This window comes from Ochotona princeps, chromosome Y, assembly GCF_030435755.1.
Source record: "Ochotona princeps isolate mOchPri1 chromosome Y, mOchPri1.hap1, whole genome shotgun sequence".
Taxonomy (NCBI): domain Eukaryota; kingdom Metazoa; phylum Chordata; class Mammalia; order Lagomorpha; family Ochotonidae; genus Ochotona; species Ochotona princeps.
In genome coordinates, this window is record NC_080866.1 from 3,374,490 (window position 1) to 3,386,127 (window position 11,638).

Consider the following 11,638-nt stretch of genomic DNA (forward strand, 5'->3'; position numbering starts at 1 on the left):
TGAGGGAAGGCAGAAGAAACTGAACAACTCGCCTGGCCAAGCTTGACAGCAAGTGTCTGGGACACGTGGCGCCTGTAAGCTGGATTATGTCACTCAATGGGCTCTTGAAGGATTTCCTCAACCTTGGAGCAATGAAACCAACAGTATCTCAGAACTGTGGAAAACATTTAGGCAGTACCCTTGGAACATGCTCCATATCAGGGACTCTAGGATGACATCCAGGGACAGCCACAGCAACATAGATACTGATGTGCTTCAGCCAAAGGGAACAACCTTATCCCAACTTCACGCTAGATACAAGAAAAAAATGGAAACAACTGGCTCATGCACTTTTCTCTATTGGGCGACCCTTCCCACCTGATCAGTGTCTGCATGAGCGTGAATGTATTCCTTTCCCATTTGTAAGCATCTTCAGAAACCTTTAAATGCTGAAAAAAGAAAATAAAGATCCAACATGGAAATTATCATATTTTCTTACCAGAATCAGAAATACAAAAAATGAGGAACAGACAAACACAGTTCACAGTATTTATTGCTTCCTCAGTGCTATACTGAGTTAATATAACTGTGTGCAAGTATCTTTATCACCTCTGTATTTTCTTTCGAAAGTTTGTTGTGACAATGATGCATATTCCTCTTTAGAGTATTTTTCAGATGAATACATTTCCAACACATTCAATCCAAAATCTTGAAGTCCTCTGAAAGACACAAATACATAAGGCCATGCCATTTCCCAAAACACCAAACTTGTTTCACCTGCTCAAGGGCATGCATAAGAAGCTCTACAGTCCTCATGTGAGAGAACGGTACATTACTGCTCCCACCATAGATCAACTGTCTATATTAACTCAGACATTTAATTAGCCCCAGAAAATAAGAGATAAATGCTATAGAAATCTAAATTCAACAGGCACTTTTAAGGGACAGGTCATGACTATTTGCAGAAACAGTGACAAATAGCTCATGCTGAAACAAAAATACAACTTGATGCTGTGGAGATGATAGCCTGGGTGGCCTGGTTTCCATGAATGCAGCAAAGTGAACCTAAACAGCCATATTCAGCCCTATTACCTAGTTTATCACTGTGTGTTATTGTCCTCAGCTCTGGCTTTCCTTATCAAATGTCTGCAGTAACTGTTTCAAGATAATAGAGAAGATAGAGAAATGAGGACCTCGACGGCCCGAAGGACCTGTTATGTCAAACCCTTTAATCCTTTAATTTTAACTCCTCTGTTTGGATTTATGACAAATTCTTCAGCCTCAACTCCTCAGCTACTCACCAGCCTTCTCCATGCTGTCTCTGGAATGTTGGGCCCCATAGTAGTATGGTAAGGGGTTGAGCCAAATGTCCTTGCAGATGATCTGGCAGGAGATAGGAACAAGTTAGTGTACTGCAGGTTTCCATTACTTCATGACTAGGAATTCACCAAAATGACTTCTGATCTCCTCAACTGAGCACCCACCTCAGCAATCCTGGTAGAACCCACAAAGGTGTGGTCTGCAAGCCAGTTGAAGATACTGAGACTGTTGTTATAATGTCTAATGCTGCGCGCCTCATGTCTGTAATTGTGCAGCCACTTAATTGGAGTGGAATGATATGCTGCATATCCTACTGGAAGAGAACAGACAGAGAGTGAGATCACACTGGCCAGGACTTGAACCTCATGTCCAACACTCAATCTCTGAGAAACTTCTCACCATGGTTGTTGGTCAGATATTCCTTAACAATCACTTTATTGGAGAAGTAGGGGTTGATCCCAAAGAATAACATGATCTTGTGGCATTCACTGGGATTCCCCAGTTTTTCTACCTGCATAGATAAAGACAGAATGCTAATGTTTCCCAAAATTTCATAGTCATGATCTGAAAAGATCAATTACCTCACAGTGTCTTTTATAGCACACCAGCAGAGAATCCCTGAACTCACCTGTAAATTGATCATGTAGCTAAGGATGTCTTCATCTTTGTCACGGACCATGGCAGACATCTGTGGATGATTCACAAACTGCCTATGTGAAGGAGCTTTAAGATTGTAAAAACTTTCTGAATGAGCATGTTGTCTGTGTGTGCATTACTGTTTTAGTGTGTAGAGAATTCCTTCCATCATTCTGTAATCTTTCTCCGCATTTATTCTAAAACTCTCAGTGCCTATCACAAAGTCAACATGCCTTTCCAGTCCTCTCAAGCACAGAATTAAAAGTCCTGACAAAAGAAGTGCACTTTCCTAATATCTGGGATTTTCACATCACTACATTTCCACAAGGCTCACACTGTGCATGCCTACACTCTCCACTGTGACACAGCAGATAAAAGGATACAACTCTGGCCCAGAAGCCAGGCATTTCCTGAATGATCATCGCTCTGCGTTCCTGCAGAACCTTGCGCCTCAGCATCATATTCTTCCTTAGCCTCTCATGAGCCCTTGCTGCTTCACTGTTGACAGGTTGCATGTCCATTTGGAGTGCTGCCAGTTGCTCCAGCACAGGCAGGAGGGCCCTTGACCCAAGCGCTGGTGGGGCCAGCTGGTTCTCATGCCGCCTTTCCTGGTGTGCAACACAGGCTGCTAGGAGCTCCTGCTCCTCCCTCTCCTCGACTGCTCGCCTCCCTCCAGCACGCTCCTCCCACCTCCCGCTCAGCTACTACCCCACCACTTCAAAGTACACAGCAGCCATGTTGCTGCTGCTGTCGCCCAGCGGGGCCGGGCTGTCTCCCTCACCCACGGGCCTCACTTTCCTGGGGGGCCTCCTCAGAACGGACACGGAGCACCTTGTCACAGCAGTGGACACAAGCCGCCTGTCACCTGACGGCAGTGGTCACTGCGCAGGTCCTGGGGCCTTTCCCTCGAGGAGGATCCTTGTAGGGCCTATGTCCTAAAGCCCCTCTAGGCCCTTCCTTCCCGCCCCCCACCACCGCCATACTCCACCTCAGTGGACCCCGGGCCCGGGTGCGCAGCCGCTGCCATCCTGAACCGAGCCTGTGGACAAGGTCCCGACTTCTCCCTGCCTGAACACCGCCTGGGTCAGCCGAGGGCCCTCACTGTCTCCCGGAAGTGGCGATGTGCTAACACCAGGCGCATGCGCAGAGATCTCGGCGCTGACGCGGGGTGGGGCGACGCAGTGCGTGGAGTTGATCCCCGACCCGCCCCCAGCGTGCTGAGCTCTCCGGGGAAGTCCGGTGTGTGAGCACGAAAGCAAGTGTGTCCACCTGAGCCGCGCCCGGGCTCCCCGTGCTCAGGGAGGGAGCCTTTCCGGGGTGTGCCCAGCTTGGCCTTTTACCAGGGATGCAGGCTGCGGGTGAAAGGGGCAGACAGCAGCCCTCCTGCCCTTCACGAGCCTGCCTGGTTTCAGCCCTGCTTGTGGGCGATGTTTCTGGTGCAGGCGTGCTGAGGTAGCCGTTGTGGGTCAGCCAGAAGAAAAGCATGTGGAAGGACAGGCGCCCAGAGGGGCCTAACGTATGATTGCTCTGATGATGTGTCCTGTGTGGCTTTGGTGGGTCCCCTGCCCTTCCATACCGTTGGTTGCTAGATCCCCTGTCCTTAGGAATTCTATTCGGGCTTACTGGGCCTGTGGTGTAGACAAGCTCTTTGGGAAATCAAGGATTCTTGCCACCTTCCGGGCCTGATCCTCACATTGCAGGCAACTCAATGTTAACAGAGAATCCAAGCTCGAAGCTTTCTTTCCTTTTCGTTTCTTTTTTTTTTTTCCCTCTCCTTTTAATTTGTTTTTAAATTTTTATCAGAAATGCAGATAAGCAGAAAGGAGGAGAAACAGAGAGGAAGGTCTTGCCTCTGAAAGGTCACTCCCCAAGCCACCACAATGGCTGGAGCTCTGCCTAACAGAAGCCAGGGGCTTCAATGTATACAAGTGCACACACATCAAAGAACACTAATGCATGAATCTGAGTTAAAGACATCTCAACATGTTTTGTTTGTGCCTGGTCAGTTACACACCGCTTGTGTAACAGGTACATGCTGGCAGAATGTAGGATTCTGGAGTTCTGTCTGGGCCTCTCAACTGGAGGGCAGGGTCCAAGGTACTGTGCCCTGTGGAGACAGTTTCCTACAGCATTAGAGCGAGGGTGGTTGTATTGAAGCAGGCTTGTCTCCAGGCAGACTCATAGGGGATGTCAGTGAGTGGGCCAAAATAGCAGCCATATTTCGGTTCTTGTATTCAGTTTCTCACTCCTGTTGCTTGGGAAATAACCCAAATTTTCAAATGTCAGGTGTCGATACAGAGGGGTCACAAATCACGTGTCCATGGGCCGTTCCCGAGCCTAGTGGCTAAATCCTTACCTTGCATTCATCAGGAATCCATTTGGATGCCATTGTATCCTGGCTGCTCCATTTCACATCTAGCCCCCAGCTTGTGGCCTGGGTTACCAGCTGACGACAGCCCAATGTGGGCTGCACCCATGTGGGAGACCAAGCTGAGGCTCCAGGCTAGTGACATTCAGTCAGCTCAGCTCCAGCCGTTACGACCACGTGGCAAGTGAATTGGCAGATGGAAGATCTTTTTCTGTCTCCGCTTGTCTCTTTAAATCTGCCTTTCCAATACAAAGAAATACATCCTGAAAACACAAATATGTTTCCAGATCAGTACAGACCATGGGCTTTTGAAGAAGCTCTTGATGAGTTGCAGCCGATGCCTTATGTTCTTGAGGACATAGAAGCCAAGCAGATCTTTAAAGGAAAGCAGTAGGTAAGCACTCTATAAGAAATGTGTTTCAATAGCATCAGGCCAGGGAAGGCAGTGGGTTGGTTTGTTTTTCCTTCCTGGCTAACAAGGTTTGTTTTTCCTTCCTGGCTAACAAGGTTTGGGTGTTATTGCAACTGTGAGAACTGCCAGCTTGAATGTGCGTGGGATGCAAAAGTGGGCCCATTGTGATGCCTGAGAATCAGATTAGGGAAGGAGGAACACGTGGCATTGGTAGTGGTTCGCATGGTTTGCAGCCATGGAAGTGATGAAATTTGCCTCTGCATTGTTCCATTTGAAACATCATGTCATCTGCACAAATGACTAATTTGACTTCCTCTTTTTCTTTATGGTGCCATGAATTTGTTTTTTTCTCCTTCCTGTCAGTTTGGCAAATGTTGACATCCTTGGCTTGTTTCATATCAGAGAGGAGACAGAGCTTTTCACAATACAATAAGAATGGCAATTGGCAATTGGTTTTGATGTGTATCCACTATATTTTGAGTAGAGTTTCTTGTATAACTATTTTGTAAAAAAAAAATGTTTTTTTTGTCTTTATCTTGCTGGAGTGTCAGTTTGTACCTGATGCCTGTCTGAATCTGCTCAATTGACCTTACATCTTTGTTTCTCCTTCCATCAATCTATGTATGTATGTATGTATGTATGTATCTATCTCTTTACACTTATTGAATTAGAAATGGTGAAATAGCTTTGCCATTGTTGGATGACGGTGATTTGAATATGGTGTGTAATTATTTATTAAGGTTTTGTATTTGATGCCATAATCCGTTGTTAGAGAGTTTGTGTGCCTGTTCATGGGAAACATGGATTTATAGCTTTTGCTATGTCATAGATTTGGTATTGGAATCAAAGTAGTGTTGCATCATAAAAGAAGTCTGGCAGAGTTCTGTTCTGCTGACTAGTTACCCATCTACCTTTACTGATGTTCTCTCTTACTTATTTGTCCCTCAGTAGGAGCAGGGTGTGAAAGTCACCCATTGTTACTCTCCTGGGATCTGTCTCTGCCTTTTTATTTATAACATGTTGCTGTGTGCTTCAGGATATCATCTTAGGTATGTGTATATACTGATTCTCCATCGCTGAGTTTTAAACAAAGCTGCTTTTCCCCATCAAAATAGGACATCGTGTTTAGCTCTTTTGTAGCTTTTCAGTCTATGTGCACCTTTGTGAAGACTTTTGTGTTGGGATCTTGGAGGGTTATACAGTTTTTTAACACTCACCTGAATTTAATCCTCTGGTTAGTCCAATTAGTGTATTTACATTCAAGCTTGGTTGTGGTGAATTCTGAGGGTTGTGTTTATGTGGATACTTTGTTTTCCCATCACCATTAAAGGAAAATTCTAGTGGATACATCATTTTTGATATGTTTTTTCTTGTAAGATCTTGAATATACATTCACACTGTATTTTGACCTCATTCTTCTGAGAAGATGGCTCCTGATTGAGGCTTATTTTTAATTTTGCATTTCTTACTTTATATGCATACTGCATTTCCCTCCTACTGTGTTTGCATTGTTTCCTTCTTGTCTTTAGTGTTTGAAAGTTTTACCAGTGTGTGCCTTGATAACATGTTTTTTTTTTTAGTTTTGCAAATATTGAACCTCTGGAATTATTAGGCTAGTTCTAGGGTTCCTATAATATCTGGGGAATTTTTTATGATATCATTGAGTAGATTATCAAATACTTTTTCCTTCAACTTCAGGATTGCCTGTAATATACTCATCGAATGACATTTGTAATTTCTCTTCCTAAATCTTTTTAAAGATTTATTTGTTTTTGGACACCTAAAGTCCTCACCATGAATGTGACAGGATCCCATATGGCAACCCACATAGAAAGCTCCACTCTCGGGCTCGGCAGCATGGCCTAGTGGCTAAGGTCCTCGCCTTGATCCCATATGGCTGCTGATTCTAATCCTGGCAGGTCCTCTTCCTCTCTGTCTCTCCTCCTCTCAGTATATCTGACTTTGTAATAAAAATAAAATAAATCTTTAAAAAAAAAAAGCTCCACTTTCCATCAGGCTCCCTGCCTGTGGCCTGGGAAAGCAGTCAAGGATGGCCCAAAGCCTTGGGACTCTGCTCACATGTGTGGGGGACCTGGAAGAAGTTCCTGGCTCCTGGCTGTGGATCAGCACAGCAGCAGCCATTGTGCTCACTTGGGGAGTGAATCATTGGACAGAAGATCTTCTTCTCTGTCTCTCCTCCACTGTGTATATCTGACTTTGTAATAAAAAATGAATAAATACATCTTAAAAGAAGCTGAAAAATGATTTATTTGTTTTTATTGGAATGTCAGATATCCAGAGATGAGTAGAGACAGAGAGGAAGATCTTCCATCAACTGAATCCCTCCCTGAGAGACCACAAAGGCTGCTGAGTGGATCCTTAGCCAGCAATGTGGAGCTTCTTCTGGATCTCCTATGTGGGTTCAGGGTCCCATAGCCATGTGTCCATCCTTGACTGCTTTCCCTGGCCACAAGCAGGGAACTGGATGGGAAGCAGAGTTAGAACCTGTGCCCATATCAGAACCCTGATTGCAAGCCAAGCACTTTATCCACCAGGGTGTTGCACAAAGTACTTTTTCTGCATGTTTATGCATGACATCGCTATTTCACAATGTTTGTCCCCACTATTGGACATTGTCTTTTGTTTTACTCTTTTTCAACTAGTCTTAAAACAATCAATCCTATATTTAATTCACTGACTTGGTGGTCATTCTAAATCTCTAATCTAGGTATCTTTTCAAGCCTCTTTTGTTCCGCTTCTCTCTTGCAGTTCTCTCTCTCTCTCTCTCTCTCTCTCTCGCTCTCTCTCTCATACTGCCAACCTCACTCTGTTCCTGAGTAATTTTGGTTAAAACACAAGACATAGCTATTAAGAAGGAGATATAACATTTAGTTGTGTGTATCACCTTAGTTTGAATCTCAGGGATTCTTGATTTTTCAGTTCCTCTGCACTCATGAGCAATGGCCAATTGTCAATAATTGTGTGTGTGTGTGTGTGTGTGTGTGTGTGTGTGTGTGTGATTGAAGCCTCACGTCCAAGAGCCTAAAGGAAGTATTCCCTGGAGAAACTTATAAAGGAAGGATATGGATGCAAGCGTTGCAGTAAGTGACCATGAGAACCAGAGCTGTGGGTGGACATGCTGGATGGACATCATGGATAGGCAGCAGCACCTGCCAGCACCTGTACTGACTGCATGGCAGGATCTGTAAGACCCAGCCAGGTACCAGGTTCCATTGATGTGTATAAAAGTCAAATGGGCTTAGGACAGACTGGACCAGTCGGCTGCACTAATCAGCATGTGCAGGTGCCAAAGACTGGCTGGGCTGGGCTGGGAGGGGCTGTCCGGGTTCTGACTAGGCTTCAGTTCCCGTTTTGTATGTGAGGGCCAGATGCGTGGTGTGCAGGGTTGGGCTGGTCAGGAAGAACCATTAGTTAATGGACAAGGTGTACCTGGGGACCTTCATCAAGCACCAGCATGTGTGTAGAATGAATTATATCATGTGTGTAGCATCATGTGGGTGACAGACTGAGCAGAGCCTTGCACTAACTGGTACACACGAGAATCAAGCACAGGATCAACTCTGATGAGTTTTCTTTGGGTAGACTTTGCACTTGGACCATGAGACTCAAGATTTCAGCCTTAGGGTAAAATCGCAAGACTTACGTTCTGCTTGTGGAATACACAGGTCGTAATTGGGAATCGGTTGATGAAGCCTGTGAAGTGGATGACACACCAAGATGTCCCCAGGGCACATGGCAGATCATCAAGGCTGGACGAAGATGTCTATTATCATGATAGATGGCAGAGGGCAGAACAACCCTGCTGGCCAAGCTTTCACCACAAGAATCTGGTCATATGGAGCCTCCAAGGTGGACTATGTCAGTCAGTGGACCTTGGAAGGATTTCCTCAACCTTAAAGCAGTGAAATCAACATCTCAGAACTGCTCAAACCCTTGCTATATGCTCCACATCAGGGACTCTGGGATGACATCTAGCGGCCCCATTCCCTCATCCCCATTTAGGTGCTGATGCTCTAAAGCCACTGGGGACAGTTCTCTCCCTTCTTCTCCCCATTCCGCCCAAATGCAGAAAGAAATAGGCAAAAGGACAAATGTAAACATTTTTCTCACCCACTTTTCCTTTTTTCTAGACCCTTCCCACCCTAATCAGTGGTCCATATGTACATAAGCACTGCTTTTATCATACTGAACATCATCAAAAACTGTTTATTAATTTAAAAGGAAAGCAAAACAAAACTGATGTCGATCAGGGTTTCCTCCCTGAATCTGAAATCAAAACCATGAAGCATAAACATAACAAGTCACAATATTTATTTTTTCTTCAGCACTATTGGGGGTTGACATACAAAGCTGTGTTCATGTATCATTATCACTTCTATATGTTCTTTCATGTGTTCTGTTTCTGAGACAATGATGTCATTCTTCTCCAGAATGTTTTCCAGATGAACACACTTCTAACCCATTTAATCCTAATTCTTGAAGTGCTCTGAAAGACACAAATATGTACAGAGAAGCATTTTCTCAAAACAACACTAAACATGTTTCAAATCTTCCAGGGTCTGCATAAGCAGCTCTGCTCTCCTCATGGGTGACCTTCCATTACAGCTCCACATCACACTAAGTTTGTTTTTTCTCATGCAGAGTAATTGCCTGTATTACCTGAGATGTGGAAATCACCACAAGGAAGCAGACAGACATACATTACCATAACCTCGATCAATGGTCGGTGTTAACTGCCAGTGTGTGCCATAAATGCCCATGGGTACTTGTGGAAACAGTGACAGTGACAGGTTACATACTGGCACAAACACACAACAGGGTGTTTTGGAAATGACACCATGGGTGGAGCAGCAATGATGCATCCATAATAGTGAAGCAAACTATCCAGATTACCTGGTTTCTCAGTGGGTGTGTATGTCGCCAGTCATTATATGTTCTCTAACATATATCTCCAGTAATATTCTGTGAAGTGAACAGAGCCATTGGAGAAATGGGGACCAGGATGGCCCTGGAGGACCTGTGTATGTCAAACCCTTTCTTCCTCTAATCACAGCTCCTCTCTCTGGGAAATAAGTTACCGTGTGTCTAACAACAAGCTCCTCATCCACAACTCCTGGGCTCCTCAACAGCCTTCACGCCATCTCCAAATACTTGGAGCCCAAGTAATAGGGCAAGGGGTTGAGCCAAACGTCCTTGCAGATGATCTGACAGGAGACAGGGACAAGTCAGCTCACCGCTGGGTCAACATTTCTCCAACGCCCAGAAACTCACCAAACTGACTTGTGAGAACACATGTGAACACCCACATCGGCAATCCAGTCAGAATCTGCCACAGTGTGGTCTGTAAGCCAGCTGAAGATATTGAGACTGTTGTTATAGTACCTGCTTCTGTGGGCCTCACATCTATACTTGCGACGCCACTTAACTGGAGTGGAATGATATGCGGTGTATCCTACAGGAAAAAAAGAATGTAGAAGGGGGTGAGATCACACTGGCCAGGACTTGAACCCCATGTCCAACACTTAAGTCTCTGAGAAACTTCTCACCATGGCTGTTGGTCAGATATTCCTTAACAATCACATTATTAGAGAAGTAGGGGTGGATCCCAAAGAATAACATGATCTTGCAGTAATTACCAGGAGACTCCAGTTCATCTACCTGCAGAGACAACAGGGAGCCCATGCAAAGTTTCCTGATATGTTCTCGCTCAGTTTCTGAGGTGGGTCATGTTTCTCACTGTACTTTGTACCGCACACCAGCCTGAGGATCCCTGGGCTCACCTGTAAGTTGATCATTTAGCTAAGGATGCCCTGATCCTTGTCACGTACCATGGCTGACATCTGTGGATGATTCACAAAATGCCTATGTGAAGGAGCTTTAAGATTATAGGGACAACATGTCTGTGGCAACGAGGTAAGAGCAATGCTCTGACCAGCTGTCAAGGGTGCAGATTCCTGATTACCATCTTCGGTGCTATGCAAAAGACTCAGCATACCTTCCCAGTCCGATATAGGGCGCATTTAAATGACCCATGGCAGAAAGTCCGTTTTCCTGGCAATGGCGACTTTTTCACACTGGAGCATCTCCACAAGGCTCACACTGTGCATGCCTACACTCTCCACTGTGACACAGCAGATAAAAGGATACAACTCTGGCCCAGAAGCCAGGCATTTCCTGAATGATCATCGCTCTGCGTTCCTGCAGAACCTTGCGCCTCAGCATCATATTCTTCCTTAGCCTCTCATGAGCCCTTGCTGCTTCACTGTTGACAGGTTGCATGTCCATTTGGAGTGCTGCCAGTTGCTCCAGCACAGGCAGGAGGGCCCTTGACCCAAGCGCTGGTGGGGCCAGCTGGTTCTCATGCCGCCTTTCCTGGTGTGCAACACAGGCTGCTAGGAGCTCCTGCTCCTCCCTCTCCTCGACTGCTCGCCTCCCTCCAGCACGCTCCTCCCACCTCCCGCTCAGCTACTACCCCACCACTTCAAAGTACACAGCAGCCATGTTGCTGCTGCTGTCGCCCAGCGGGGCCGGGCTGTCTCCCTCACCCACGGGCCTCACTTTCCTGGGGGGCCTCCTCAGAACGGACACGGAGCACCTTGTCACAGCAGTGGACACAAGCCGCCTGTCACCTGACGGCAGTGGTCACTGCGCAGGTCCTGGGGCCTTTCCCTCGAGGAGGATCCTTGTAGGGCCTATGTCCTAAAGCCCCTCTAGGCCCTTCCTTCCCGCCCCCCACCACCGCCATACTCCACCTCAGTGGACCCCGGGCCCGGGTGCGCAGCCGCTGCCATCCTGAACCGAGCCTGTGGACAAGGTCCCGACTTCTCCCTGCCTGAACACCGCCTGGGTCAGCCGAGGGCCCTCACTGTCTCCCGGAAGTGGCGACGTGCAAACACCAGGCG

The 11,638-nt window shown here is 46.3% G+C and overlaps 2 protein-coding genes across 2 annotated transcripts; both read right to left on the reverse strand.

Annotated features, from left to right (window-relative positions):
- Positions 1-513: 513 nt before the first annotated feature.
- On the reverse strand, positions 514-2,480 carry LOC131478774 (testis-specific Y-encoded protein 9-like). The gene is made up of 6 exons (XM_058659346.1): positions 2,319-2,480; positions 1,924-2,005; positions 1,699-1,806; positions 1,464-1,609; positions 1,281-1,362; positions 514-698 (listed from the first exon to the last, which is right to left on the reverse strand). The coding sequence occupies exons 1-6, from the start codon at positions 2,454-2,456 to the stop codon at positions 676-678; spliced, it is 579 nt and encodes a 192-aa protein (XP_058515329.1). The 5' UTR covers positions 2,457-2,480; the 3' UTR covers positions 514-675.
- A 7,388-nt stretch (positions 2,481-9,868) lies between these two features.
- LOC131478692 (testis-specific Y-encoded protein 3-like) lies at positions 9,869-10,719 on the reverse strand. Its single transcript, XM_058659279.1, has 4 exons — positions 10,517-10,719; positions 10,283-10,394; positions 10,043-10,188; positions 9,869-9,940 (listed from the first exon to the last, which is right to left on the reverse strand). Exons 1-4 carry the CDS (start codon positions 10,529-10,531, stop codon positions 9,869-9,871), a joined length of 345 nt encoding a protein of 114 aa, XP_058515262.1. The 5' UTR covers positions 10,532-10,719.
- Between the last annotated feature and the right edge of the window lie 919 nt (positions 10,720-11,638).